Source organism: Ipomoea triloba, chromosome 11 (assembly GCF_003576645.1).
Source record: "Ipomoea triloba cultivar NCNSP0323 chromosome 11, ASM357664v1".
Lineage (NCBI taxonomy): Eukaryota > Viridiplantae > Streptophyta > Magnoliopsida > Solanales > Convolvulaceae > Ipomoea > Ipomoea triloba.
The window spans coordinates 382,357-410,197 of record NC_044926.1 but is presented as its reverse complement, the minus strand read 5'-3'; the positions used below and the strand labels follow the sequence as shown (position 1 = coordinate 410,197).

General features: G+C 39.0%; 8 protein-coding genes across 11 annotated transcripts; 2 read left to right on the top strand and 6 right to left on the bottom strand.

The window, feature by feature from the left end:
* Positions 1 to 128: 128 nt before the first annotated feature.
* On the bottom strand, positions 129 to 5,404 carry LOC115995570 (golgin subfamily A member 6-like protein 7). Of its 2 annotated transcripts, none has more exons than XM_031234636.1 (13): positions 4,893 to 5,404; positions 4,430 to 4,602; positions 4,253 to 4,356; positions 3,569 to 3,649; positions 3,263 to 3,366; positions 3,070 to 3,156; positions 2,640 to 2,842; positions 2,271 to 2,472; positions 2,138 to 2,188; positions 1,936 to 2,034; positions 1,753 to 1,812; positions 1,446 to 1,570; positions 129 to 1,359 (listed from the first exon to the last, which is right to left on the bottom strand). In XM_031234636.1, exons 1-13 carry the CDS (start codon positions 5,220 to 5,222, stop codon positions 240 to 242), a joined length of 2,739 nt encoding a protein of 912 aa, XP_031090496.1. In that variant the 5' UTR covers positions 5,223 to 5,404; the 3' UTR covers positions 129 to 239. The 2 variants fall into 2 exon arrangements, with proteins under 2 accessions (XP_031090496.1, XP_031090497.1); XM_031234637.1 differs by having other exon boundaries at positions 1,446 to 1,567; positions 4,893 to 5,402.
* Positions 5,405 to 5,638: 234 nt separating this feature from the next.
* LOC115995571 (ankyrin repeat and zinc finger domain-containing protein 1) lies at positions 5,639 to 9,641 on the bottom strand. Of its 2 annotated transcripts, none has more exons than XM_031234638.1 (7): positions 9,237 to 9,641; positions 8,156 to 8,625; positions 7,811 to 7,925; positions 6,941 to 7,618; positions 6,487 to 6,564; positions 6,284 to 6,400; positions 5,639 to 6,081 (listed from the first exon to the last, which is right to left on the bottom strand). In XM_031234638.1, the coding sequence occupies exons 1-7, from the start codon at positions 9,615 to 9,617 to the stop codon at positions 5,818 to 5,820; spliced, it is 2,103 nt and encodes a 700-aa protein (XP_031090498.1). In that variant the 5' UTR covers positions 9,618 to 9,641; the 3' UTR covers positions 5,639 to 5,817. The 2 variants fall into 2 exon arrangements, with proteins under 2 accessions (XP_031090498.1, XP_031090499.1); XM_031234639.1 differs by having other exon boundaries at positions 6,039 to 6,171.
* Positions 9,642 to 10,769: 1,128 nt separating this feature from the next.
* Positions 10,770 to 12,329, bottom strand: LOC115997282 (fasciclin-like arabinogalactan protein 8). The gene has a single exon (XM_031236811.1). It carries the CDS (start codon positions 12,243 to 12,245, stop codon positions 10,971 to 10,973), a length of 1,275 nt encoding a protein of 424 aa, XP_031092671.1. The 5' UTR covers positions 12,246 to 12,329; the 3' UTR covers positions 10,770 to 10,970.
* A 1,671-nt stretch (positions 12,330 to 14,000) lies between these two features.
* LOC115995794 (growth-regulating factor 9) lies at positions 14,001 to 16,521 on the top strand. 2 transcript variants are annotated; one of them, XM_031234939.1, is made up of 4 exons: positions 14,001 to 14,447; positions 14,552 to 14,830; positions 15,258 to 15,872; positions 15,983 to 16,521. In XM_031234939.1, exons 1-4 carry the CDS (start codon positions 14,423 to 14,425, stop codon positions 16,369 to 16,371), a joined length of 1,308 nt encoding a protein of 435 aa, XP_031090799.1. In that variant the 5' UTR covers positions 14,001 to 14,422; the 3' UTR covers positions 16,372 to 16,521. The 2 variants fall into 2 exon arrangements, with proteins under 2 accessions (XP_031090799.1, XP_031090800.1); XM_031234940.1 differs by having other exon boundaries at positions 14,003 to 14,447; positions 15,986 to 16,521.
* Positions 16,522 to 16,638: 117 nt separating this feature from the next.
* Positions 16,639 to 18,586, bottom strand: LOC115995796 (serine/threonine-protein kinase Aurora-3). Its single transcript, XM_031234941.1, has 6 exons — positions 18,303 to 18,586; positions 17,986 to 18,228; positions 17,599 to 17,694; positions 17,171 to 17,385; positions 17,017 to 17,089; positions 16,639 to 16,895 (listed from the first exon to the last, which is right to left on the bottom strand). The coding sequence occupies exons 1-6, from the start codon at positions 18,450 to 18,452 to the stop codon at positions 16,794 to 16,796; spliced, it is 879 nt and encodes a 292-aa protein (XP_031090801.1). The 5' UTR covers positions 18,453 to 18,586; the 3' UTR covers positions 16,639 to 16,793.
* Positions 18,587 to 19,105: 519 nt separating this feature from the next.
* Positions 19,106 to 20,720, bottom strand: LOC115996347 (elicitor-responsive protein 3). The gene is made up of 5 exons (XM_031235555.1): positions 20,537 to 20,720; positions 19,997 to 20,062; positions 19,757 to 19,883; positions 19,516 to 19,630; positions 19,106 to 19,412 (listed from the first exon to the last, which is right to left on the bottom strand). The coding sequence occupies exons 1-5, from the start codon at positions 20,601 to 20,603 to the stop codon at positions 19,344 to 19,346; spliced, it is 444 nt and encodes a 147-aa protein (XP_031091415.1). The 5' UTR covers positions 20,604 to 20,720; the 3' UTR covers positions 19,106 to 19,343.
* A 1,267-nt stretch (positions 20,721 to 21,987) lies between these two features.
* LOC115996675 (BON1-associated protein 2-like) lies at positions 21,988 to 22,772 on the top strand. Its single transcript, XM_031236027.1, has one exon. It carries the CDS (start codon positions 22,075 to 22,077, stop codon positions 22,579 to 22,581), a length of 507 nt encoding a protein of 168 aa, XP_031091887.1. The 5' UTR covers positions 21,988 to 22,074; the 3' UTR covers positions 22,582 to 22,772.
* Positions 22,741 to 26,175, bottom strand: LOC115996674 (E3 ubiquitin-protein ligase At1g63170-like). The gene is made up of 5 exons (XM_031236026.1): positions 25,501 to 26,175; positions 24,759 to 24,878; positions 24,533 to 24,665; positions 23,653 to 23,817; positions 22,741 to 23,259 (listed from the first exon to the last, which is right to left on the bottom strand). The coding sequence occupies exons 1-5, from the start codon at positions 26,088 to 26,090 to the stop codon at positions 23,083 to 23,085; spliced, it is 1,185 nt and encodes a 394-aa protein (XP_031091886.1). The 5' UTR covers positions 26,091 to 26,175; the 3' UTR covers positions 22,741 to 23,082.
* Positions 26,176 to 27,841: the final 1,666 nt, after the last annotated feature.

The following is a 27,841-nucleotide window of genomic DNA, read 5'->3' as shown; positions in this document are numbered from 1 at the left end:
ATTTGTGATACTATTTATTCCTTCACCATTATTAGCAATAATCCACTTTGCAAATTCTTCAAATTTCACATTGGATTATCTTTCCAATTTTTTTGTTAGGGCGGGTTAATCTTTACTAATAATTCCGCTAATCATAAAATCACACATTGCATACTCGATCTCCAAATGATATTATCAGTACAAAGAGATTTTGAGGGGGGAAATGATATGTACAATGAGTCATAGCTGCTTGCTTTAATTTAATCATCATCTTCATCCATTGCATCACTGCCAATAGTTTCTGCATCTGATCCAACTTCAGTGTTCGGTGCCACCACAGTATCATCATCATCATCTGTGCAACTCTCAGTCTCTGAGTTAGAAGCAAACCCTCCTTCCTCCTTATCGCCCACAGCATGACTGAACTGCTCCTTCAGATCAGGAGCAATGATTCCAATCATCTCGCTTAGTGCTTTGCGGTCGTGATCCCGTTTGGAAGATGATGGGGCGGATTGACTCTCTGCAACAGGAGCACATGACGATGATTCAGGGCCACCTCCATTACTGTCGTCTTTACTCCGTTGAGAACTATTATTCTCTCCATGAACAGATGGGGCAGTACTGCATGCCCAGCTCCCAGCAGCTTCTGAGGCCAAAAGATCAGTGGTTCTGATGCTGCCTCCTACTGCTTCAGTGGTTTCATCTGGAGGATTTTGAACCTCAAGGGTGTTTCCTGGTTGGGAATCATGCCTTTGGGCTTCTTTTTCGTTCGTGTTAACATCTAATTGCATTGTATCCTCAGCAGCTATTGTACTGCAGCATTTGTTTAAGTCTATATTCCTGTCACCATTTATAGCAGGACTTTCAGTCTCGAGCACAGTTTCTGTTCCTACAAGGTCAATATTAGCACCGGATTCATGTATTTGTTCAGTTCCCACAGTATCTCCCTCCATCACAGGTACTGTCTCAACCCCATTGATGTCAGAACCAAAGGCACCCTGACACGGTTCAGTGCTCGTGAATTCCACCTCCTGGGTGTCTTGCCCGTCTTCTTGGCTTCTGACATTGCATTCATGCTTCTCTGTGACACTAGCATCACTTGATGTCCCAACTGCATCTCTCACTTGCTTATGGGCGGAATCACTCAAACCAGCCTTACTAATTCTCCCACCATTGATGCATCGTCCTAGCTCTCTCTCCCCAACTAGTGATCTGTTAACATTCCAATTGTTTGGTTCAAGCTCCACTTCCACTGATGTGTTCTCATAATTCTCCTCATCTTCTAAGGTCCTCTGCATTGACCTTAACTGCTCCTGCTGCTTTGCAAACAAAACTGAGATCTCCTCAGTAGTGGAATAGAAAGCCCGGAGCTGAGTCTCTCTGCAAACCACTCAGGCAACATAATATATGTTACTGAAAATGGCCTGAAATAATGCATAAAGAGCAGAAATCTCTTGGGCTCTTACCGAAGCATAATTCTTTCCCTGGCTGCTTTCAGCCTACGTCTCTCAAAATCTAGATCTCTCACTGCAGAATTGATCTCAAGTTCAAGAACAGAAACTTTTGCCCATGCTTCTTCTCGAGCAGACTGCTACAACGGCAAGAGAAAGTCTCAACTATTGAAAAGCATTAAACCAGTAGAAACCTACTTACATAGTAATATCTATTTTACAAAAGCAAGTTTTTCAGTTTTGGGTTTTAGCCTATAGAAGATGAAAGTATACTTTAAAACCAGAATGATAGAATATATAAAACATCTCGTTCAATTCCTACCTTTTCTCTCTCGAGCTCCTTCCTCAGCCTTTTCTTTTCATGCTCTAGTTCTTCTATTCTCTGCAAATAAAGCACACAATTTCCCAGGTTCTCAGCATCCAGTGCAATCACAGTAAAAGCATACACACTCACACACATAAAACTATCATGCTTTGATATTCTAACAAGAAGCAAGTAACCTACTTTTCTGTTACTGACAGAAGCCAATTGCTCCTCATGCATTTGCGCCTCAAGCTGGCGAGCTTTATTGTCTGAATTTACCAGTTTCTGTCTGGTTTCTTCCTGTGATAAGGAAAGAAAGAGAACAAGACACTTTCAATCAGTTAGAGAACTAAGGCATAATGCACAAGGAATAAGGTCATGTATACACTAGACTAGAGAATACCAATTTTAATCTCATGGTTTCCACCAGTGAACACCTCTCTTTCTCTGATTCCTGAAGTCATAAATAACTAATGTTTCATCATCATGGTCTCATAAAACAAACGAGAAGCCATAATAAGTTGATTCATTTTTACCTGCAGTTTGTAAATCATTTCTTGCTGCTCTTTTTCACGTCTCAAGGCAGCATCGGAGTGTCGTTTTATTTCCTCCTGTGCTTCAGCCTGAACTCTCTGTATCGAGGCCTTTAGGTCTAATGCAGCCTTTTCTCGTTCTTCTTTTCTCTGTTCACGCTCCTCATCTAGTAAGGCCTTTAGTTCCAAAAGAGACGCTTTCTGACTAAAATTTTTTAAAAACAGGCCTATTTTAAGATCCTCCCCACAACAAAAGCATTAAGACAAGCAATCTTTTGATAAAAATATTTATAAATTTAAAAGAAAAAGAATTAAAAAATAAGTGCAATTTGACATTTCCACAGAGAAATCTAAACTAAATAAATGGCGTACCTATTTATTACTTCATTGGCCTCAAGACATGACTGCTCAGATGCACTAAGTCTTTCATTAAGGTCTTCCAGGGCATGTTTTAGCTCAGCAGATATTCTATTAGATTCCACAATTTCTTTCTCCTTAGCCTCTAACAACTGATTCAACTCTTTGAGCTGATCAAGGTAGGATTTTGAAACAGAATCTCTCAAATCTTTCATTTCCTACAAAACAATAAAAGTAAAATTAGGCACAGGAAGTTGAGAGAATTAAAATATTAGTATTAAATACAAATTAATGGTAATTAAAAAACAATGCATATTAATATATTGCAAAAAGAAACCACCAAATTCATTTAATTACATAAACAAGTCAAGCAAACTTAAAAGTTATGCACAGCGATGGATCCATTCAAAAGAGAAAAGAACAAATATGAACAAGTAAAGCATACAGTCTCATGTTTCTCAACAGTCGCACGATATTCATTACGCAATGTGTCAATTTTTGCAACTTGATCTTCCAATTGCTTCCTCAGCTCCTATAAGAAATTGTACATAAATTAAAATCATATGGTTATGAAGAATAAAAGAAATGAACTTGGTGAACCTGCAGAAGCAATATTAAGCATCCCAAAAAAATTGTACCGTGTTTGACCGTTGCATGCTACGGAAATCATCCAGAGAAATAGGACCTTCAGGAGTACCAATCCCTATTCCCTTAAGTCTCTTGCTGTCACCGCCAAACTCCTCTTCACAGGACAGCCATCAGCAGATAAGGACATATTAGTCAATAGCAAAAATTCCCTCCATCAAGAAAAAATCATCCACTTCGACTAGATATGGATTTAGGAGTGTATATCTAATGCATTAACTAAGTGAAAATATTCCAATACATCAGCCTATACCAGCATAACAAAATCAACAGAAAAGATTAATGAAAATCCTAGATACCTGCTTTTCTCTTTACAGCTACCTCTTCAGCTGATGAACTAGGCCTTAAAACTTCTCGAAATACAAAGGCAAATGCATGTTCTGTCACAATATAAAAAGAATTTTAAAGAAACAAATAGAAATGGGAACTCCATAGATAGAGGAAAAAGATCCAAAAGAGAAAACCCTAAACCCAAATAACTAATATATATATATATATATATATATATATATATATATATATATATATAGAGAGAGAGAGAGAGAGAGAGAGAGAGAGAGAAAGAGAGAGAGAGAGAGAGAGAAAGAGAGAGAGAGAGAGAGAGAAAGAGAGAGAGAGAGAGAGAGGAAAAGTTAATACAAGTATTCATTTAAAGAAAAGCTCAGATAAAATCTCCATGATTAGTAAAAGTTGAAAGCAGCAGGAAAGAATGCAGAACTTTAGCAACTAAGTTTGCAGTTAGGAACCATGAACCACAGTTCATATTTCAGCCCATTGAGCTTTACTCAACCCCCAGAATCTGGAAAGAAACTTTCAAGTTCTTAAAGAATGATTGATGACTGGAAGATACTCTTCTTCTAATGACCTAACACAATGACCCAATTTTGGCCAGAAGAAAATAAGACATAGGCAAATCTATTATATTTCATTCTTAAAATCAGCACAAGCAAGCACAAATCCTAGAAAGACTAACATTCCTTTACCATGTTGTGGAGCAAAGGCAATAGATATAATGTCTCCATGCTTAAGTCTAGCTTCAGGGCTATTTTTATTCAACTTTTCCCAGTTGAGATATGTCCCATTCGTGCTGCAGAAGACCCAAAGGTTAGAAAATTGACTTAACAAGATGGACTGTAAAAGATCCAGAAGGTAAATTCTACCTAGAATCTTTCAGAAATACTAAAGTGTTGTGCTCTGTATCTTCATTAGCAATCCTTTTCCTATAGATCTTGCAATGTGATGCACTAACAGCTGGGGATGAAATTTGGAACCGAGCATCATCCACCAAGCGGCCAATGCGGTGTTCTCCAGCTGTCAAAAGTATATTTATGCCCTGAGTTGAAAGTGCAAATGTCAGATAATGAAGTATCAAAGTGTACATTGAAAATTAAAGCATGGTGTATTCCACTAAATGCTGAAAGACCAATTGTCAGCGGCAAATGACTTTGCTAATGTAGGTAACAGGATGCACAAGACTTCAAAAAGTCAATTATTAATTCAAAACAATTCGGCTAAAATACTAAATTTACTGCTTCAAAACAGCAAAAAAATATATATATATATATATATATATATATAAAAACAAAAAAAAAAAAAACAAAACAAAACAAAGGAATCACGGACCTGGTTACGCTTGCGAGCCTTGTCGGAAATGGCTGTGAGGACACCCCAAACGTCAGGATCGGAGTACTGAAGAGGCTGCGAGGCGAAGTTGGAGGCGACGAGGAGTATGAATTCCTCGGGGTTCTGAGGGTTTCCCTGCGGCTGGGAACCATGGTCATTGTTCTCATTGAGTTTACTGCCACGGGAACGGGAACGGGAGCAGATGGACTCGGAGGGGAGTGGGGACGGCCGCTGGTCTTTGGGAGAAGCATTTGAATTCGGGTTCGTAGTATGGTCGGGCTTCGAGGTTAACGCCGACGGCGTCGTCGGGTTATCGCCTTCCTTCAACATCTTTCCATTTCACTCGTCGGACATTCAGCCGGTCGCTAATTCACAGAAATGGCGGGGAATTCGTAAAAGCCCTAAAACACTGTGCTTGGCTGCTTGCTTTTCGTGTCTGCGCTAATTCACATTTATCGTGTCTGCGCTGCGTGCCACCTGCCAAGCCAAAACTAAAAGGGAAAGTAAATATTTTATTGCATAAAATAGCTAAATTGCATAATTACCTCAAAACTAAAATGTATTACAAATTTAGCTAAATTGCTAAATTGCATAAGCCAAATCTTTCTTTCTGTAACTTAAAAATGTATTGACCCAATTCTTATGTCAAGTTTTTCTAATTTTTGCAATGCATACTTCAAATTTATAAACGAAGAGATAACCCCACCATTTTAATGAAAAATACAATACACTTGTATTTTTAGAGCTTATTTGACATTCATGAAAAATCGATCTCAATTTCATAAATATTATTGTATAAATCTCTGACTGCAAGGTTCGGTTCATGGCAATCATTGTAGAATGTTTTTACAATGGAGATAGATTATGGGGATTTAAAAGAATTGAAAAGAGATGAAATACAACAGGGAGGAACTGAGGAAGTCAATCATCCATCTTCAAGGATCTCTCTGTGCACATGCATACATGATGAGCTGCAGTATTTGTAGTTATACCGATGAAATGGAACTTTGCCTGCTAGTGATGCGTTGCAGCAAGAACATAGGATGTCAGTCCCAGATGCGCTCGAGTTGCTTGCAACAGAAGCTGATGTGGTGCTCTGCGGTTTAAGAGCAGCTGCTGCAGCGATTCTTCTCTCGGCTGCAGCTGCTCTCTTTTCCCTTTCGGCGTCTTGAGCCCTTTTCAGTTCCTCCTAATTACGATGCAAAGGGCAAAGTGAGAGAGACTCGTGAAACAGACTGAGAGTGGCAAGTCCAGCACAGATCTCTTGTAATACAATGTTCTATACCAAAATCATGACATGAGATCTAATCGGTGGTTTTCTCAAAGTTCATAAGAAGCTTACATTTGACATGGAGATGATGAGGAATACTGGGGTGAGATGGTAAACTAACCTCTCTGGACAATTTTTCTGAAAAGCGGGATTGAGATGAACCCTTGGGAGCTGAAACTGGAGCAAGGGGTTGACCCTCTGACTTGGTTGAAGTAATTTTTGCTTCATTGGCCTCAGCCTGTAAATTATCACACAACAAAGATCTTTAGAAAGAAAAAGAGGAAAAAATGCTCAGAGTTGGAAATTAAAAAGACAACTACAGACCTGAGCCTTCTTTTGTCTTGCTTTACGTAATTTCTTCAGCTCTTTTGCCCTTGCTTTTCTCTTCGCATCTTTCTCCGCCTGGGCAAGATATCACAGATGTGAGCATCAAAGCTTCTTAAATCTTAACAGCAGAATCTGACTTGGCACGTAACTCCCAAATTCGCCTCAATGTCAATAAAAATAATAAATCATGAAATTTTATGCAGCTAACCATGTTTATATTCCTATGCATAGTCAGAATGCATACTAAAGGAGCTGATATTTTTTAGTCAAATGCACAGAACAAGCTGGCATCCTTTGGATGAATGATCCGGTTAAAGATATATTTATATTTATCTTTTTCTAAATTATGTATCCCTTCAGATCCAAATCAAGATTGATAGAGCTATGCCCTGGACATTTTTTAAAGGAGCAAGGGCAGCCACAAGAAATGGCAATGCTACACTTAAACTACCTGTTTAGCTGCTTGAGAATCCTCCATTTCTTTGGTCAATGGACTAGGCACCTTTGCAGCATTCCAGTCCCACTTATCAACGTTTGATGCCATAAATCGTCTAAAAGTGTTACGCACTTCTTTCTCAGTTGCAAGCATATATGGAGTTCGACCTCTCTCGTCTTTGATGCATGGATCCATACCCTGTTCTAGAAGTTCCAAAACTTTCTGAGCATCCCCAGATTTGGCTGCGTCGTGTAAAGGCGTTGTTATACCGTTAGTGTCATTTTCACTTTCACTTTGACTTGATATACTAGGATCGTCAAGCTTTGTGCCACTAATAGATGGTTCAATAATCTCCTTACTCTCAGAATTTTGCCCCAATTCTTCTTTGATAAGCTCAGAACAGCCACTGTTAGAAGTGCTTTCACTTAACAGTGAGCCCTTTTTTACATTAAACCCAGCTTCCTCGTTAACTTCAAAAGAAATTCGAGTCAACAAATTATATATGCGTCGAGCTTCCTTAAATGTAGGCCTCCGAACTGTCAAAGGAACATTCTTAATGGCACGATGCTGGCAAGCAAAAAATGGTTTGTTCCCATCAAAGAACAGTTGACGATTGTTGGAGGGGGCATATATGAACACACTAGATGAATTAGTAAAATAAGGCTTCCATTCAGCCAGTAATTCCTGAATTTCCTGGTAATGAACCAAATATAATGTCAATTATCTGAAACTAAGAATGCATAAAAATAGAGTTAATTCCATTTTTGGTCCTAGATTTATAGGTGACAATCCATAAATGGTCCAAAAATAGGTAAAAATAAAGTTTGGCAGGCTGCATGGCTGCATACTATCAATAATTGTTTCTTGATTGTAAATCTATGTTACCTTTTTCAGAGCAAGTTCATTATGTCGACGAAGTGATGCTCCGGCTGAGTGAGCCATCTTCCCACTTGCATCCTTTGACGATTGCTTTCTACCAGCTTTGGCTCGTATAACATACCTATAAACAAATCAAAAAGACAGAATAATTCTTTATAAACAAATTAAAGACGTTGAAGCAATAGCTTCTCCATTTGAAAACAGATTAAATGGAATATATAGTCATCTGATTACGTCAAAAAGTACTAAGAGAACCATTGCATATTGGAAAGGATATAAAGTGAAGTGCAATTAAAACATGTTAAATGCAATGCTTGTTAATAAGAAGCTAATTGAATCAAAATATCTAACCTGTGAAATGTTTTATGTGCCACAACAGATTTACCATCAAAGACACAGCCTGCAAAGTGCCCACCTCTTGCAAGCAACACAATCCTTAACTGGGTATTATTCCTGGGTTCATGGAATAAACATTTGAGCTTTTCAACAACTCCCCTTTCACTCCAGTACACCGTAACCACATCACTATCATATGCGGCAAATTGTCTATCATTCTCAAATACAATGTGCTCTGACTCGTTCAGAAGTAAAGACCTCCACAGTGAAACTACCTCTCCAGTCTGCAATTTTATAAAAATTTTATTTCTAACACTTCCTTCTAATCCCAGATACAAGTCATTCGGCAGAACTGATTCTCTGTCATCATCATCATCAGACGCTGATATACTTGATATGTCATAATCCTTGCATAAAGAGTCTGAGGTGCCGTCATCAAAATCTTCCTCCCTCAGCGTGTCTTTTCCAGCAATACTTAGTTTTATCTGATTTCAATAGTAACTAGCAAATTACTGATTGACAAACTACAAATTCAATTCTCACTTCCACAATGAAACAGAAACATTTTCAAACTTCATTACTAAAAAATTAAATAAAGATGATTGGACTAGAGTGGCTAGAATAATTTGCAACACAAAAGCAGGATTTAAATCTGCAGTGACTAATCATATTATCAAAGAAAAAATATAATAGCATACTGAACTCAAGTGCCCAACTAACTAAAATTTGGTGAATGTATAGAATTAGCCCTTTTACATAACTCCAAAATGAAAATAATTTAAAGTTGCTGCTAGTATTTCCTCAACTATTACTTCATTGCAATGCTTCAGCTTGGACTTGCCACACATAAATTCAACAATGCATGCGTCTTTAGCAAATATTTTTAAACATGGTGATCAGTGAAAAAATTCAGTAATGTAAACCACTGTGTCCTATTGATGATAGCTTCAACAATAAGCATTTCACTTTGGATTAAAAAGTAAAAACACAGGGAAAAAGGATCAAATTTCTACCATCGATAACTTCCATTCGAAAATCGATTAATCTGAAAACAAACATGGAAAGATAAACGGAGATTGTAGAAAGAGGAAATTACATTAAGTCGATGAATATCAGACTTGAAGTGAGAGCGCTGGTCTTGGAGAGACTCGAATTCAGCTTTACAAGTATTGCAAGACCATCTTCGCATAACATTATTAGTGCTGCCGTTGTTCTCAGCGGCCTGCTCTTCGCTTGCGAGCTTCTTGTCCACTACGACGTCGCATTGCGTATTGACAGAGAGGTTCTCGAAGCGCTCAGCAATTGGGAGTGACGATGCGAAGGGAGACTGGATGGGAAGACACGAATCGAAGAAGTCCGATGGTAGTTCGAAGATAGAACGGTGTCGTTTAGCTTCTATCTTTTGCTGTGTATCCTGGCGCTGGTTAGTGGAAGCGGTGGTGGTGTTGGTGGCGAAGGGAGGAGGTTCCGTCGCCATCGTCTTCTTCGAGTTGCAAGATGGAATGAGAGATTTGAGCAATCGTTGAAAAGCATAGAATTTGGTATGACATAGTTGGGCCACATTGGGCTAATTAGTTGGGCCTTGCTATTTGAATTTAGAGTTGGACCTATGGACATGTATAAGGGACACTTTGAAGGGCCTCAAATTATTATATGGGACTCGAGTCTACTTTGTAAGGTGAACTCAAGTTCAAAATACACAATTTACATATTGAATGTTGACAATTTATAATTGAATATTCATAATTAAATGTTCATAAGTTGAATTGTGAACATTAGTACGCAAATTATGATAGGTCCAACTTGCAAGATGGTATAACTATTGACGCATTAGTCTAAGATGTTACAGTAAAAGCTAACCGCATAGGCAGCTCAGTTAGTCATAAGGGTAAAGTTTGGGAAGAAAGATGTTAAAAGTTTTACTTAAAACTAGTGGCAATGTGCATATTTATTATTGGCTTTGGAAAGGAATCTAACTACTAACGTTGTTGGAGTAATTTGAACACCAATGATTCAGTTGGTTATTCATTAAAAATGAACAAAAAGAGAAATATCATATGACTAAAACATGCACCGACAAAAAAAAAATGCTAGGGGGAGAGGGCATTTGGGGTATCGAATAATATGAGGTGGTGTAGTGCCAGTGGTGTCCTGGTTGTAGCACAATAACTCGAGTTGGCGGCTTTTGTCTGCAAGTTAGTGCAGACAACTGATGCTCTATCCTCACATTCTTATCCCACCATTCATGCTGTCCATGTCACCAGAAATTTCCAGATGTTCCAACATTAAATCGTGTCTAACAACAAATTCAAAGATCTTACGTTTTCGAATCGCATGAATATTACTCTAATAACAAATTGAAAAAAAAATGATTTCATCTCAATTACTCCAAAATAATATGCTCGCTCTACAACTACAAGTCTTGTCTGGTACGATTGTAAGAAAACAAAAAGAAATGCAGAAAATTGCCAGTTTGAATTGGATTTAGATCAAAAAGCAACCAAACACGTAATGATGACGCATTGTATGGTCGGACCAAATCATGTTGGAACCGACACTCTACCAGATCTACTATTAACCTTAACTGTGTACGTAATTATATCCATAAATAAACGCGAAAAGTATGGAGTAATTAAAGATCAAAGCAATGGTGTTCGTCCTAATCTCATTCCCTGATGTCTGATGAGTATCACACACAAACCAAACCGTACAAGTTTAAATAAAATGTAAAAATAAATAAAAATCCTTTTCTGCAAATTCAAACACAAATAGAAGCAGAAAAAAAAAAAAAAGTGGAATAATTTAGGCAAACAATGGTACAAATGACTGTTTAGGACAGGTAAACTGACAGTGCGAGTAGGGCGAGTAGTAGTAATGCTGGAGCGTTGACGGCGCCGGAGTTCTTGCTGGCGGTGGTGTTCTCTGAATCGGCAGTCGGGCTGTCGGCGGGAGCGCCGCCGGGGGAAGAGGTCGGGGGAGCCGGCGGAGAGAGGAGGGGCGACGGGGCTGAGGCTTCCGCAGATGGGCTTGGCGCGTCGGATTCAGGTGCAGGGGCAGGGGAGATCTCCGGGGCGGGTCCGGGAGCCGGAGAAGGAGCATTGCCGAAAAGCTCGGCAGGGAGAAGCACCTTATCAACGGTGAAGATGCAGAGCGGAGTGGAATCTATGACCGTGGAAGCAACCCTAGAGGAATCGACGCCGGTGTGGAGCGTAACAGAATCTCCGGAAGTCTCGGTGCTGAAATCAAACTTCCCGGCGCCGTTAGCCGCGAGAGTCGAAATCGGATCTTTAGAGGTCTTCAACGTCCCAAAAGGAGTGTACTCCGCGACGGCGTGATACTCCAAAAGTGCCACCGTATCGGCATTGCTAAGCTTACTCAGATCCGGCAAACTATCCGCCTTAAACGCCTCATCATTCGGCGCAAAAATCGTCAATCCTTTATCCGCCGCCTTCTCAAACGTCTTAATCACACCAGACGAAATCAACAAGCTAGCAAACGTCTTACACCCCGCTTTCTCCAGAGCACCGGTGAGATTATAATCCGACGCCGCCGGCGCCGGAGCATTCAAAACCGCCGGGACAACAATCGGAGTATTAATCTCAATCACCGAAATATTAAACGGGATTTGCTTAACAGATTTGGTGTACTGAGACGCCAATGGCGAGCCGGGAAGAGCAGATCCGAACCCGACTTTCCCGCCTTTCTGATCCGTAATGTTAACGAATCCCAAATTCCCCGGCGCATTTCCCGTAGTCTGGTACAAAGTAGTTGAGAGAGTGGTCCCCTTGGAGATATCATGGAGCTTATCTCCATCCCAGTAGTCGAGCAAAACGTGAAGCTCTAGAACATTCTTGATAACGGAAAGCGGGTGCTTGGAAGTAACGGAGGAGAAAGCGCCGTTAGTTAAAACCAGGACGGTGACGGTGGTCCGGGTGTTGATCTCGTCGGCGAGCTTAGTTCGGGAGAGGTAGTCGTTGAACTGGCTGTACTCCGGGTGACCTTCGAGGATGGCGGTGATGTTGTGGGCGGCGGTAACGGCGGAGGAAACGGCAATGACGGCGGCCGTGAAGAGGAGAAAGTGCCGAAGTGAACCCATGGTGCACATTAGCCAAACACCAGTACAGTGCACGTTAGCCAAGACCAGTACACTACTCACTACACTGAAACTCAGAGTGAAGAAGATGAGGAGGAGAAACGAGAAAGGAGGTATTAATTGTGGTTGTGGCGGTTAACCATGGTTAATTAACCCTAGTTACTTTTTGGGTCACAGCTGGATATCTGATACTGTCGGCATTATGCTCTTTAATCGTCCCCTCTATCGTGAAATGACCAAAATGCATCTGCCTTCTAGCCTATTTTGTTTGGCCTTTTCGTCATTATGCTATTTGATGTTTTATTTATTTACCAATTAGTACTTTCTTTATTATCCCAAAAGAATATAATAATTAAACTTAAGCTTCTTGTATGGATCTTGGACACTAAATTTTATGTAAATTAGCAATATTTGTTTAAGTTGAAAGTCTTAGGTTAGAATATGAGTCTCTTGCTTGTGAAAAGGTTCTTAGGACTAAGTTACACTCCTTTTCTTCACCCAAAGAAAAAAAAAAAAAAAAAAAGTTACACTCCTAGTGAGCAATTAACATTAGTGCATAATGATAAGAATAAGTAGTAATGATATATTGGCCCGTGACTCACAATAATGGAAAGCATAAATGGTGTTATGATGCAATAATAATTAGAAGCATCTACAACTAAGCGAATGATTTGCTATGTCTTCTTGTACAAAGGAACAACCTAAGATGAGGTGCAATTGTTAGACAATTATGGCAATTTTGTAATCAGGATTAGAATCATTCATCATGTCAACTTATACTTTTAATGGCAAAACGACTTGAGTGTTGTTTGGTAACAAATCGGATGGTATTTACCCCTTTACTAGTAATGTAACTATTGTATGAGTTTAAAGCATGGAATCAGATATTTAGCGCTTTATGATCACATGTAAAAACATGATTATAAGATAATTATGTGTTATAGTTTGAATTTCACTTAGGTGTTGTTTAATATAGATTTAGGACATAATTTTGTTGGAAATGGTACGGTACCATTGTTTGCAATCAATTGTTATATCGTGGACCATGGTCTAAATACGGTACCGTTTCTTTAAGTAAAAAACATTTGTCATTAAGTTTTAACGGAGCTCCATAAATGAAATAAAAGTTCATCTCAGATGATACGGCCACACATTTGTTTTTATATTATCAATGAAATGTAGTTATATCAAAATGAAATTGTAGTTGTGTTGAAAGTAAATTGCAATATATTATAAAATAAATTGTAGTTGTGTTGAAAGTAAATTGAATAACAGTTTCATATATATGAGTGTATAATGTCAAATGAAACTGTAGTTATATCGAAAAGAAACTGTAATTCTGTTGAAAGGAAACTGCAGTGTATATAAAATGAAACTGAATATGTTATATACACAAAGTTAACGGTGCGGAACAGAGCCATTTTTTCATTAATCAAAACCACGTTGTTTTGATGCATGGATTACCCTGCATTGTGAACCGTGGTCCATAGTAAAATTTGCTGTTGGCAGTAAGCCCATATACTTGGTAGACTAGATAATACAGTGGGCCTACAATTAAAGAAGTAGAATGGGCCTTCTGTAAAGTTATTGGGCCTTACTGGAATTGTATTGGACATATTGGACGTGTCCATTTCCAAATAAAGTAAAAAAACAAACGAAGCGTCTGATAAAAGGCAACGCAGCAGCGCGTGGGAAAATGGGAGATGGGCATTAAATTAAATTGGGCGGGTGGTTAGAGTGACGCGCCGCCGGATGGTCGGCGGTTGGACTTACGTAGTACAAAGGAAAGGTAAGGAGGAGGAGCAGTACAATGTCACGAAATTCTTCTGATTATATTTGTCTGAGAACATCTGCTCCTCTGCTCTACCCTTTGCGTTAAGGCTGAGACTGATCACCGTCAGAAACTCTGACAACTCCACTTTTAACCTTCACACAATTCTCTCTCTCTCTCTCTAAACCTGCGAGTTTCTCACACTAAAAGGCTGTCAAGAATCGAGAGAGATGCATGCGAGTAATGGGGTGTGACTGAATTCATGATGGGGTGGCGTGCAGTTCAGTTGTGTTGTGTTGTTCATTCATTGCCTCTTTCTCTCCTTCAAAACTCTCTTTTTTCTCTCTGTTCTTTTTTGCTCTGCAACCTGTAGCCACTGCCAATCTTTTTCCTTGAAGAAATAAACAAATTCAAGAAAATGCAGAAGACCCATTCAAACTCTGGTGTTTCTCTCTCCCTTTCTCTCTCTGGGTACATAAAAAACTCATAAAGTTGAGTTTTTTATTTTGTGGGTAAACTGATGGGATTGTTTGTTTGTGTTGTGAAGGTATTGAAAAGGATGGGTCGCCTAGTTTGAAGCTGGTTCTGGGCTATGAAGGGTCAGGCCATGTGAAGATAGAGCAAAAAGACAGAGAAGAAGAAGAGGAAAGCAAGTGTGTGTGTGGGTTTACAGAAGCTCAATGGAATGAATTGTATCTCCAAGCTGTGATTTTCAAGTACATTCAATGTGGTCTCCCTGTTCCCTTTCACCTTGTTCTTCCCATCTGGAGGACTGTTTCCACCTCCTTTGATACCACTGTGTTCTTTAGACAACAATTCTCAGGCTGTAAGTTCTATTTTTCCTTGTATTTTATTCATTTTTTGTTACATTTTTGCCTTTTGCAGAGACTTGAGTATGCATTTTGCAGTACTAGTGATTATCTGCCAAAGAATTCCCTTGTTTTAGATGTTTCTGGTTGAATTTGATATAAATTTTTGCTTGTTTACATTTGGGTAGTGGAAAATGTAGTCTGGTGGGTTTGTAGTATGCTTGATTGTGCAGTTTAGGCTTTAGAAGTTTAGAGGCTTTTGTTCAGAATCTACAGTGTTTTTTAACCAAAGAGGCCATGCTGACAATAATTTAATTGCCTCAAATGTTCATCTTAGTTGTGTGTCTGTTCTATAGTTTCTTTAACCAAAGAGGTCATGTTGACAATACCTTAATTGCCTCAAATGTTAGTTCATCTGTGGTGGTTATCTGTTGATTATTTCAGTTAGAGACCTGAATGCTTGGGGATTTGGTGATATGAACATGATGGATCCTGAACCGGGGAGGTGTAGAAGAACTGATGGGAAGAAATGGAGATGCAGCAAGAGCGTTGTTCCACACGAGAAATATTGCGAGCGCCACATGCATAGAGGCAGCAATCGTTCAAGAAAGCTTGTGGAAGCATCTCAAACCGAATCCAAATCTCGAATTAATCCTGCTAGTAAATATGACAGGCCTTTAAATCTTGAGCCTAAGCCTAAGTTTCTCTCAGCAGCTAAAGCTTCCATTGGATCGCCATCCAACGGGGTTAATGGACACATTGATAGCCCTTTCTCTACCCTGGAAGCTAACCGTTTTTGTACTAACAATGGTAAACATAACAGCTTGAGTGTCCATGGAGTCGACCCAAACTTAGTGAGAACCATTGCTCCTTCCGACTCCCATAACTTCAGAGGCAGAAGTGACAACGTTGTTGGGAAATATGCCATGTTCAATGGTGTCGATACTGCCAAAGAAACCAACCAAATGAGCGAAAAGAGAAACACTAGCCAATCTTATGTTTTTGTTCCGGGACTTGGTATGTTTCCTAAGAGTGGTCATGAACATGGTACAGATAAAGGTTGTCTCCAAAATTGGGCAATATGCTCCATATCTGTTTCACATTTTTTTTGCTTGTTTTACTTGGAAGTTACCATCGTAGCATGTTAACCTTCTACAAATTTAATTCAGCAGGGTCTTCTAGCTCGGGTATTCCTCAAAACAGATTGGCAGAAACTGAACCGCTGAGATGCTTCAGATCGGATGGTAAGAAATGGCGATGCAAAAGGGCTTCAGTTCCCGGGCACAAGTACTGTGGGATGCACCTGCACAGGGGGTCGAGGAAGATCACCACACCGTCAAATCCAGTTACCGTTGCACTACCTCCACCCTCCTCCACGGCCAGAATCTGCCCTCCACTCGCCATCCCGACTAGATACATTGATGATGGCACGAGTTTGAACACTAATCTCTCCATTGCACCGGCTTCTCATCAACTAGTCAACTGCGATTCTACTCATACCAGCAGCAGCGATTCGACCACCATCACCGATGAAACGCCAACTTTTGTCATGCATTGATTCCATCTAAAGTGTCCTGTCATAATTTTCTGGGGTTGTAAAACAATCAACAGCTTGTGTTCTAGAGAAGTTTGCTGTTATTTTAAGAACTAAAGAATATGGTTTATGTACTTGCTGTGTTTGTATAGTGAAGTGCAGCTCTTAGAAGCATTATGTTCTAATAGAATTAGGAGGAAATTATCAAATTAATGTGTATTTTGTATTTGGTAAACAAGGTTTGCACTACATAAATAAATGTGCTAAGCATGAAAATGGAGGTACAGATAATTGGCAAAACGGAGTCAAGATAAATCCCTTTGGTTTAGTGCCTTGAATATATGACATGTATTTACAAGCAAAATGATGAAGATCCTTCACTATCTTGAACAATGATCTCAACAACACTATTTGCTCTGAGAATTGATTACAAGGACAACAAATTGTCAATTCCAGCATGCTCCGATGGGATTCGCATTCTTTATTATCCAAGGATGATCCATGATCTTTTCAAGAGACAGCCTTTTTGAAGAGTCCTTCACCAGAAGCTGGCACAGGCAACATAACAACATTATATTACTACAAAGAACAGTATGGAGTAAATGCTTTTACAGTCAATAAGGTTCATGCATGGATGAAATACGAGGATGTATCAATTAACCAACTCACACGACTAATGAGATTCTTTGCTTCTGCAGAGACCTGAGGAGTGGAGGGAAAGTTGAGGTCAACCCTCATAATCCTACATCGTTCAAATTTTGCATCATCATCATCTTGTGGTAATGAATTGAGATATTACATACAATAGCTTATCCATCCTTACCTTCTAAAGGTATCCTTCTGGCTTTCTGCCTCAAATGGGGGCATACCATACAAAAACTCATAGCAAAGAACACCTAGAGTCCAGTTATCAACTGCATAATCATGAGCTTTATTCTCCACCATTTCTGGTGCCAAGTAGTCCAAAGTTCCACACATTGTATGTCTCTTGCTTCTCGATTGTACTGACCACCCAAAGTCTCCAATCTTCAATCGACCCTACATTAAAAATTCACTGATTACATTACCAATCATTTTAAAAACAATAGCACCTATTTCAAGAGAAGATCATGTAGTGTCATTTGGCAAGTACAATGCTAGAAAAGAAACTTCTTTCTAGAATTGAAACATGCCACATTTGATGCCAAGAGCTAATTCACTTTCAATTATATTTCAAGAAGCATAGAAATTATAAAGTTACTGTAGTGTTACCTCATGGTCCAGCAACAGGTTTTCAGGCTTTATGTCCCTGTGAATCACATGTTTCTCGTGACAATAGGCCAGTGCTTGAGTAAGGCTTGCAATGTACTAAAAATCAGAACCAGTAAAAGCACAAAGCATCAGAAACACTTGAACTATCCCAACATTTGTGAAAATATCTCATTAAAAGCAGTGTAAAAAGTTTCATATCAGGCATAGAAGCAATGCAAAATGATAGGCAAGGAAGTATAAACCAAAGAGTGAAATATCCAGCACTGAGGAGCTGAAAATAGAAAAGTGTTGTATCTTAGAATAGTACTAACAAATTGAATCATTTTTAGGGAAATTCTAGTAAACAGAAGTGCAAAAATATATGAGAAAGAGTGAACAGATACATACAGTGGCGGCTTGTTCTTCAGAAAAGGTTCCGGATTTGCGGAGTTCCTTGTAGAGCTCGCCGCCGTGAGCATACTCCAAGATCAGGAAAATCCTCTCGTCGTCATGGAACCAGCCGTAGAGCCGCAGAACATTCGGATGGCGGAGACTGCTCTGGATCTCCAACTCCCTTCTCAGCTGATGATGTAGCCTGTACTTCTCTATTTGCTCTTTAAAAATTATCTTCAATGCCACTACATACTTGCTCTGCAAAGCCACCATTTCCAGTTCCAGATAGAAATTCAAAGGAAAAAATCGATCTTGTGTTTTAAAAATAATACCTTGATTTCACGCGCGAGGTAGACGCGGCCGAATTTGCCTTTTCCGAGAGGTTTTCCGATCTCGAAATCGTCGATGGACCATTGCTTTTTGAGGATCCTCGGAGGCTGCTTTGGGGGTTTTTGGAGGTGATTTTGTGCTCGGGAAGTCATTTCTGTCTTTCTGGTACTCGAATTTGAAGGTCTAGGGCTCTGGTTTGGAGGGAACTTATATTTCAAAATCTTTGTTTGAATGTGGCCATGTGATGTGAACCTCACACTACCGAAGTAATACGGAGTCCATTATTGCAACTTGCAAGACATGCCTACATAACTACAAAGTGCCGTTGGATGTATATTTTTATTACGAAATGCACGTTAAACAATATGTTTGGAAATACACGCTAAACTACTGACTCTGTTGCAATGTAGTATCTGTTCATAGATGCCACTAAACCGCAAGATCTTGACACATATTTGATTAATTAGTTCCACGTTTTATTATAAAGTGACTTGACTGGATGCAAAAATTATATTATTAAGATTACACTAAACATTTGAAGTTTTGGTGGTTATGCATGTACATAAAAATGTACAAAATATTAGTTATATTGAGTGCAATTTAAAGTTTAGTGTCTAAAATTATAAGGCAGATAAATATAAAAGTTGTGGACTTGTATCCTAGTGTGCATTTGAATGTGTCTATAAACAAAGCTGCAACCTTTTTCATTTTTCAAGACTTGTGACTCAACAAGGAGAACAGTTGTAAGTTGTAACCTAATACTCAAATACTCACCATTCTATAATAGAACCCATGTGGTTGTATAAAAAAAAAAAAAAAAGCATCATTTCACTACATTAATGCATTCACTTCAATCTTTGAACACTCAAAAACAAATCCCAACAACAGAGGATACATGTACACATATCTATTCTGCTATTCATCTTATTTTGGTAAACAAACCATGAGAAATTGAAGCAAAAAACTCAAACTCTTTCACACCATTTTTATTACTGATCAAACTAAACTCAGGTACTACTAAACCAGCTAAGCTTTCACTTTCATTAGAAGTCTCTGGACGATTCTTTCCACCCGCCATAGCTCTCCTCCTCCGGTTCATATCCCCTGCTCATCTGCTTTGCCATGCGTCGAAGTTAGTAGTCTTGATGTTTAGCAGAGCATAAATAACGATTATGATGACTATAATGAATGTCAAAAACTGATAGTGTGGTTTACCTCGGGCCTAAAAGTGAGGGCAACGCGGATCTCTCCACAAAAGTTTTCTTCTTTGACAACATTGTATGACTGCTGTGGAATGCTTCCTTCACTAAGCACAGACTCTAAGGGGATTCTGTTCAAGATCATAGTAAAACAAAAGATAAACCAGTTGGGAAAACATAGCAACATTAAAATATTTCATAATGTTTGAATATTATGAGGTTGAGTTGTCTTGGATCCCTACTACTACTGAACTCACACTGCTTCTCCTACGACATCATCACTGCCGATATTATCACTGTCCATTATTTTGATTTTAAGTTCGGAAACACCATCAGAAACATTGAACAGGAAGGTCTCATTCCATTCAGGGTTGGAACCTTTACCTGCATTTACCATTTTAGATGAATATTGCTTCTCTGATCTATTGGAACCTTTAATTTTGATTGAAAGCATGGAAGTTAGGGGGAATTAGAGCATTCTGAGCAGAAGATACAACCTGATGCAACACTACTTTTCTTCTCCTGAGTCCGGCAGGTCAGGATTGCATAAGGGTCCATATTACCTGTAAAAAACAGATGAAAGGAACTTGATAGTGAAAATGCAGGATCAAAAGGAGATCGAAATTTAAAGATCAACACGAGATTTAGCAGTCTTATAAGTCCATGAAAAATGAAAAGAAAAATTCAATGAGCTCACAGGATCGGAAATGGAATCATTCACTATGCAACGGATCAACTCAATCGATTAAACATTTACAACGTAACAGATGCCTAAAAATTCCGATCATGACTCGACTCAGAAACAAAAACCGGTATCCGGCGTCAATCGGCGTTAGATCCGATCATCAGACGACGGATTGTGCGGTGGGAACACAATCCATAGCTCAGTCGAGATACAGATCGTGAATCAGACAAAACAGTTCAGATTATAACGCATCAGCTAATGATCATCTGATCAAAACACGAAACGAAAAGCAGACGAGATAGATTTTACGTGAATAGAATTGAAACAGTACACATTGGATCAAAGAACGTACATAGAAAATCAGTGTTCTCAAGGCCTTTGGCGCTGACAAGAACAACCTCCAGCGTTCCCTGCGGCATACTTGGAGCTCCGATCTACAAACGAAGAGGAGAGATGAGAGGGAGAGTGACTGTACGTACGAGACGAGTAGAACAAGATCGGATCGGACAATTTTAAAGCTACCTTCCTTTTTGACTCAAAATTCAGAATATCCCATAATTAATATATATTATAATATATATACACGTATAAATGTAACAATATAATTATCATAGACAGTATAAAAACACAATCAACAAAATACGCGTACAAATTCAATTGCGCTAAATACCGGCCTATCCGTAATCGACTGTAGAATATTTATTATTTGTCACAAACCATTATTAGGTAACTTTCCGGCAAGATGATGATGATATCACAGAAGAATGAGCTGAGCAATGTATCTTTATCATGTACAAGTTTGAATTCATTGAAGATTTCTTCATTTCCATTTTGGGAGAATGAATACTTCTAATTCATGCACATGATAGCTGAATTGAAACAAATTAAAATTAAAGGTTTTTGGTTATCTATTTAACTTCTTAAACGTATGATTCTCTTTCAGATCAGGAAACTGTATGTTATGTACAGCAAAGAAGAAGCTAAGCTGGATCAGTATTCAGGTGGATCATCTGAGGTGCTTAACAATGGCGGATTTGGCAGCAAAAGTGATAGCTCTATCCAAAAGTTACCAGAAAACTGTCCGGCCGTTTCCATAGCGAATAAACAGAACGAGAAACGCCGTGTTTCTTATGGTGATCCAGAATCCGTATTGAGGCGTAAAGCAATGAGCTTCAAGAACATCCCGTCGATTATCAGAAAGCGCCGGTCTTTGAGTTGTCAAAATGCCAGCATTATCAGCCCCGCCGCAGACGGCGACACTAACCATGGTGGTGATGGTGATGACTTTCCGGCACCGGATGATAAAAATAAGATTACTGACGGCTCCGACGACTGCGGTCACGCTCACCGGAGGCTAAGACTTGCTTGAAATCCAGCGATATGATTTACGTTGTTCGTTCTATAAAAATGAAATATTTATTAAGTCTTTTAATATCAAAGAAATTAATGTTGGTCAATATTTCCAGTGGGAATTGAAGTACAAAACTTATGAATACAGCTTCATAGAAATTTACAGTAAACTTCAAGGAAATGCATGCGGGAAACATTATATTGAATGCATGCCTAATTTAGAAAATTCAATTCCAAAGATATTGGTTTGACATTAAGCTAGGATTACGGAAATACTTAATTTTGACTAGAATGAATTCCGGAATAGTGCCGTTTCAGTGGCGCTTCATTATTATACTGAAACATCGCCCCCATTTCTCTCTTCTTTCTCCCTGCCTTCCTCCGATCCACCGTGGACTCCCCCTATATAGTGAGCTATCCACCATCGTCTCTTCCGCATCTCCGCCGCTCATCGGCATTACAAGCATTAACACATTACGTGCTTGCTAGAAATTATCCATTAATATTTTTGGTTACGTTAGTTAGTTGTTTCTGATATATATGATGTCACGGACATTAGAGGTAACGGTGATATCCGGGGAAGATCTCCGGGTGAGCCGATCGCTTCCGGTGAAGAAGAACGCTTTTGTGACAGTGAGGGCCGACTCAGGCGACGCTCAAAACACGGGGATGGAGAAACAAGGCGGAGAAGGCTATGTTGCATGGAACCAAAAGCTAACGGTGCACTTGCCCATGCATGCACATTATCTAACGCTGGAAGTTCAGTGCAAGACGTTTTCCGGCAAGAAATGTATTGGCGTGGCAAGAATTCCGACATCGGATTTCGTGGGAGGAATGCTGCCGGAGAATTACTTGCACTTCCTGAGTTATAGGCTGAGGGATAGCCACGGTGAGAGGAATGGGATTATTAATATTTCTATTGTAGTGAAGGAACCAGCCATTACCCGGGTCACTGATTATTCACGACCGTGTACGGGGGTGCACCTGCCCGTGCCCGTGCCCAACTCTGGGGCTGTAACCGGTATCCCTGTGTGGACAACCTGGTAGAGTTAACTAATAGTTATACCATGAACTCACACAGTATGTTCACAATTCAAATTATGAACATTCAGTATATAAATTGTATATTTTAGACCTTGATTTACCTTGTAAGGTGAACCCAGGTCTACAGAATAATTTGCCGCCTACAAATTAATTGAACATTAGTTAATACAAAACGGCACTCTACATTCATTATATTGATAAAACGTATGTATGAAGTGTTACATTAGTTCCGTACAACATACACTAATTGTGTAGTAGCACTCGTTACAGCTAACACCATACACACTCAGCAAGTTTGAACTCTATTAGCAACAACTCTACAATTTGGCATTGGAACACTAAACATTCGATGTGCATATCATGTACTACTCGTGAAAAAACCTCACACGAGTAGTGCAATCATGCCACAGTGAAGTGGGAGATTGAGCGAGAAACTTAGATCCCACCAGTATGCCCAGTACCTATACATCTATCCAATCACTTGATCCATAAAGAATTGCTTGCTTACACATCTTCACTATTGCTTTGGTTGTCATTTTTGAGTATATTGAACTTGCAAAGAGGACACGTGGCATTTATGTATAGCCACTTGTCAATGCAGGCACAGTGGAAATGGTGACGACATGGGAGCTCACGCAATTCCACGCCATCATCATACGCACATAGGCAAATGCAACATTCCTGCACCACAATGAAACATGTAAACGTGCAATTTTATTGTGGACTTTAGACCCTAACAATTTTATTGTGGACTTTAGACCCTAACGATCCTTTAATTGCATGAAACCAATTGGAAAAACAAGTATACTTTTGTTCAAAGTTCTTGTAACGAATATTAATCTCAATACATCAAAACCCCACCAGCCCAATCCCAAAATCTAAAAGATTCAAGATGTAATGACAAAATAGCATAAGCTGCAAATTGATCAACAAAGTCAAGTATGCAATAGTTCTTCAAGAGCCAATTTCTGTCCAAGTATTTAATGATTTTTAAAGTTTTGATGTATTAAAGGATTTGCTATCAGACTGAAAAAGAAAACAAAAAAAGAAAAAAAGGGTATGTAATGAACTTACAGCATCTTCCGGAGGGAGAACATGTTCAATAGGAGAATCAGTATCACATTCAGTCATTACTCCTCCAAAGGATTCTTGAATCTCACCATTTTGTTTCTCAAAATCACCAAGTTTTTTGAATTTGTACTTTGGCAGTCGTTCAATGTCTTCCTTTGTTGCTCCTTCCTGTTGAATTGAAAGATTAATACTATGAACAATCACATAATACAGTTAACAAGGAGATGAAGTGCTTCCAGGCAAAATAGCTGATTTCAACACTTGCAAACTATACATGATACGAAACAGGGAGAATAATTTCAAGCCATAGACAGCAAAAAGTTTCTTCATCCACTTTCGTTGTTTTAAGAACAGACACCTTAATAACAATATAGGACAAAATAACTAACCATAACAAGCAAACTGATTGAGCCTCCAGACTTTGGTATTGGTTCTCATTAATCTGTGTTAAAGCAGCACCTACCGTAGTTTATTTCATGTATTATTTTGGTTCATCAGCCATGTTATCTTCTTCATTTATAGTTAAACGGAGGATAAAGGGAATTTATAATACTGAGAGGAAGATAAGAAGATGGTCCCACTACATAAGCATTACTAAGTCACCGCATTGTTATACATCATCAGCAGCAGCAGAATGCAACAATGAACATATGGGCAACCTCAAAAGAAAAATGATCAATCTAAGAGTGAATTCAGAAAAATGGTTTGACTAAAGGTGAACAACAAACCTTGCAAGGGAATCCCTCCATTAGCAATAACATCCCAAGGGATTGGAATAAAAAGTAAAAGAGAAAAAAGTTGGCTGCTCAATTGAAGTTGAGAACTATATAGCAGAAGATTTGAATTATATATCTACAAGCAACAATGTGATTCTATAACCTACCTGATCTGCTACTGCATATAAGATTGCAATTATACATGGAAGACAACAGCAAACAGCAATTCCAATGACACATGCCACAGCAACGCAGATAACAACAAAAAATACATCAAATGCCAAAAATGTTATGCAGAGCCTGCAAAAATTCAAAATGAAATTACACTTCAATCAAAAGGAAATGAACAATATTAGATAAACAAAGGTTCCCCAAGAAAGGTTGTAGCTATACCAGTAAAGCTGAGGGGAATCTTGAGGCAACCTTTCACCACCAGCAGATACCCAATAGAATCCAATTATCCACCAAATGAATGAGAACATTGTATTTGCAGACTCCAGATGCTTTGCAGTACTAGAATTAGGCATAATGAATAGAATTAAGCACAACCTTTAATCACTATAATGAGAAGGCACATATACACAACTACTAGTCTATTAGGACTTTGTTTGATTTTTTTCCTCACAAAGAACAAACTCTCTCTAACAGAATCCGCCCTAGAGACACCAAAGTCATACTAGCATTCTAGCAACACAAGAAGGGAATCTACAGTGGTTCCCAATGATGCTTTGCAGTACTATCAGGGAATCTACAGTGGTTCCCAATGATGCTTTGCAGTACTAGAACATACGCATCACGAATAGAATTAAGCACAACCTTTAATCACTATAATGAGAAGGCAAATATACACAACTACTAGTCTACTAGGACTTTGTTTACTTTTTTTCCTCACAAATAACAAACTCTCTCTAACAGAATCCGCCCTAGAGACACCAAAGTCATACTAGCATTCTAGCAACACAAGAAGGAATCTACAGTTGTTCCCAATGAGTCATGATTGGCTGAACAGATGACACACTATGTTAGGCTTTGAACATCTGAAATTTTAACAGCTAGAAATCGAAATGATCACACTCCCCTAGTTCCCTTGTCATGATGTACATGTATATGCAGGTCGGAAGAAAAAAGGATTTACCTAGTTTCATCCTCATCCTCATTCTGACGCGTGTCCGACCCATAATCACCAGACTCTCCATCACTTCCGGAGCTCGAATTCCCACCGCTCCAATTCCCGCTGGCGCTACGGCGGGAATTCAGGTTTTCAGGCGAACTTGGGAGCTGGTTACGCCGTCTATACTCCAGGCAAACACAAACTATGTGGAGCACACACTGGAAATCATACCCGACAATCCAGAGCCTGAGCGGCATCATAGGGGACTCGTCACGGCTCATCACTAGCACGGATACCGAGACGACGACGAAAGCTAAATTCCAGAAGAGATCGAGAAGCACAATAGGTTTGGAGTAGGCCCAATCGCTCTGCCTCTCCTCGATTTGCTCGGCCGCCGCCTCGCGCACCCGCATAGACGGCTCGCGCATCATCCTCCTGCTGCTGGCGCGCCTCAGGAAGCGAGCCGCCCCTCGTAGGCTGGGCGGACGGCGCATAAATCTCCGGCTTCGAAAGATCTGGTCGCCCAGCAAAGGCGTCGTATCGACTCCATCGTTACCTTCTCCGCCGGAATTCACGTTCACGTTGGCAGTCTCGTCGTCCGGAGCTCTCGCCATTGGAGTAATCGCCGGAGAATGGCAGAAACCAGAGATTTTGTTTGAGTAGAGAGAGAAAGAGGGGACGGAGGTTAGCGGTTAGCCGTGCTGGGTAGGCCCGGGGAGCACTATCAATTAAGGAGATGAATTGCGATTGACGAAGACGTTTGAGATGCAAGGTGTTTAGTGATGTACGGCTCGGATTGATTTGAAAGGGTGAGGTTGGTAGCACCAGATCATTTTTTCAGCTTTCAGTTCAGCTAGGGGTAGGTGAGAGGGTAAGTGAGTTGATATTTTTCAAAAAAAAAAATTACAGTAATAATTTTATTTTTAATCCTTCATTTTTTTTCTTAATTATCTAGTTCAAATTTACCAATTAATTTCATAAAAACTTTAAAGCATAATTACAATTTCGAGTTTTAATTTGAATAATTGAAATGATCTTCACTTATAAAGTCATCTATCTGTAAATTTCATAAAATATGAATTTGTAATTTAGTTTTAATCTCTCTTTTTTTTTGACATAGCGAAAATTATAAGAAAAGTCAAGATGTTCAAAACTTGTACTCTTCTTATCTACAACACTCTAGCAATATGATTTGATAGTACAAATTGAAAGGTTAGTGAAAAAATATCGACCCACGAAAAGTCCTAATCATGTTAGATTGAGTAAGAAACAAATTAAAAATGTTGGACAACATGTTCTATTTTCTATACACACGCAAGATCTACACATGTATTGCTACACTACCATCCGATCCACTTAAAAAATTCACCAATAACACAACGATGAATGCTCTTTCCTCTTTGGTTATGGTAAAGATTTGATGTCGAATCCATTTCCTATTAATACTAACACATGTTTAGCATTCTGAGTATATCTAACGCCCAATTGAAGTGATCCAAAACCGCTTTACAAGATTCATAATGCGGTCAAAATCCAACTCAAAGTGACTATCTAAAGGCAATTTGAGGCAAAGAAATCATCAGGAGGACAAGGTGCATGGGCAAGTGAACATCATGCACCCACCCTTGTTTCTATGTGACGCAATTTTCCTTAACTTTAAACTGATTTTTAGTGCTTTATTTGTTTAATTATATTCTTTTGTTCTAAAATTTGCACATATAAATACCCAACTTTCTATTCCAAAATTTGCAATCCCCTCCCCTTTGATAGGGTATCATGACATTTTTTAAACCTCATTATTAGTAACATTTACCATGTGAGGTCAGAGTGATATATGAGTTATATTGCTTGATGTCATCCAAAGGAAAAAACAATTGTCATCCATAGTGGTAGAGCAAGTCAAAAACTAATAAAATAAACAAAATTTTATGCACCTTGAGGAACAAAATTAAACAAGAGAATACACTGCTGAACTTCTGCATCGACCAGTTTTGGATGAGAGGGAAGTCCGTTGCGACGAGTTCAACTGAGAGAGTGTTAATAAAAATTAGACTCATGAATTTTTTTGTACAAGAATCATATTTCACCCCCTCAGTCACCCATCTCGGGATTACTTTGACAATTTAACCATTGAGAGAATTGGATAAATAAAATAGGGACTCCTATAAGATACACAAACTTTCAACTCCAGCACATGAACCAGATCATTGCAGCAGCAAAACAGTAATTTAAGAATGCTTGGGAATTGGGATTCCTATGTTAATAAACACAGTACAGGAATCTCTTTGCCAAGCAAACTTGAAAAATCACCTTCATGCTCTGCAGCTTTCTTCCATGTCATTTCTTCTTCTTCTTCTTCTTCATT

Excerpts from the sequence above, each read along its gene's own strand:
- LOC115995570 (XM_031234636.1), bottom strand. The coding sequence starts at position 5,222 with ATGTTGAAGGAAGGCGATAACCCGACGACGCCGTCGGCGTTAACCTCG. Across the intron at positions 4,357-4,429 it reads GTATTTCTGAAAGATTCTAG|CACGAATGGGACATATCTCA; the intron begins GTAGAATTTACC and ends GGTCTTCTGCAG. Across the intron at positions 2,189-2,270 it reads AAATGATTTACAAACTGCAG|GAATCAGAGAAAGAGAGGTG; the intron begins GTAAAAATGAAT and ends TTATGACTTCAG.
- LOC115995571 (XM_031234638.1), bottom strand. The coding sequence starts at position 9,617 with ATGGCGACGGAACCTCCTCCCTTCGCCACCAACACCACCACCGCTTCC. Across the intron at positions 8,626-9,236 it reads CTGATATTCATCGACTTAAT|ATAAAACTAAGTATTGCTGG; the intron begins GTAATTTCCTCT and ends TATTGAAATCAG. Across the intron at positions 7,619-7,810 it reads ATGAACTTGCTCTGAAAAAG|GAAATTCAGGAATTACTGGC; the intron begins GTAACATAGATT and ends GTTCATTACCAG.
- LOC115997282 (XM_031236811.1), bottom strand. The coding sequence starts at position 12,245 with ATGTGCACCATGGGTTCACTTCGGCACTTTCTCCTCTTCACGGCCGCC.
- LOC115995794 (XM_031234939.1), top strand. The coding sequence starts at position 14,423 with ATGCAGAAGACCCATTCAAACTCTG. Across the intron at positions 14,831-15,257 it reads TAGACAACAATTCTCAGGCT|TTAGAGACCTGAATGCTTGG; the intron begins GTAAGTTCTATT and ends TGATTATTTCAG. Across the intron at positions 15,873-15,982 it reads TGAACATGGTACAGATAAAG|CAGGGTCTTCTAGCTCGGGT; the intron begins GTTGTCTCCAAA and ends AATTTAATTCAG.
- LOC115995796 (XM_031234941.1), bottom strand. The coding sequence starts at position 18,452 with ATGACTTCCCGAGCACAAAATCACCTCCAAAAACCCCCAAAGCAGCCT. Across the intron at positions 18,229-18,302 it reads ACCTCGCGCGTGAAATCAAG|AGCAAGTATGTAGTGGCATT; the intron begins GTATTATTTTTA and ends GTGGCTTTGCAG. Across the intron at positions 17,695-17,985 it reads CTGAAGAACAAGCCGCCACT|TACATTGCAAGCCTTACTCA; the intron begins GTATGTATCTGT and ends TCTGATTTTTAG.
- LOC115996347 (XM_031235555.1), bottom strand. The coding sequence starts at position 20,603 with ATGCCGCAGGGAACGCTGGAGGTTGTTCTTGTCAGCGCCAAAGGCCTT. Across the intron at positions 19,884-19,996 it reads GAAAAGTAGTGTTGCATCAG|GTAAAGGTTCCAACCCTGAA; the intron begins GTTGTATCTTCT and ends TGGTAAATGCAG. Across the intron at positions 19,631-19,756 it reads GATGTCGTAGGAGAAGCAGT|AATCCCCTTAGAGTCTGTGC; the intron begins GTGAGTTCAGTA and ends GATCTTGAACAG.
- LOC115996675 (XM_031236027.1), top strand. The coding sequence starts at position 22,075 with ATGATGTCACGGACATTAGAGGTAACGGTGATATCCGGGGAAGATCTC.
- LOC115996674 (XM_031236026.1), bottom strand. The coding sequence starts at position 26,090 with ATGGCGAGAGCTCCGGACGACGAGACTGCCAACGTGAACGTGAATTCC. Across the intron at positions 23,818-24,532 it reads TATATGCAGTAGCAGATCAG|GAAGGAGCAACAAAGGAAGA; the intron begins GTAGGTTATAGA and ends TCAATTCAACAG. Across the intron at positions 23,260-23,652 it reads TTCTCCCTCCGGAAGATGCT|GAATGTTGCATTTGCCTATG; the intron begins GTAAGTTCATTA and ends ATTGTGGTGCAG.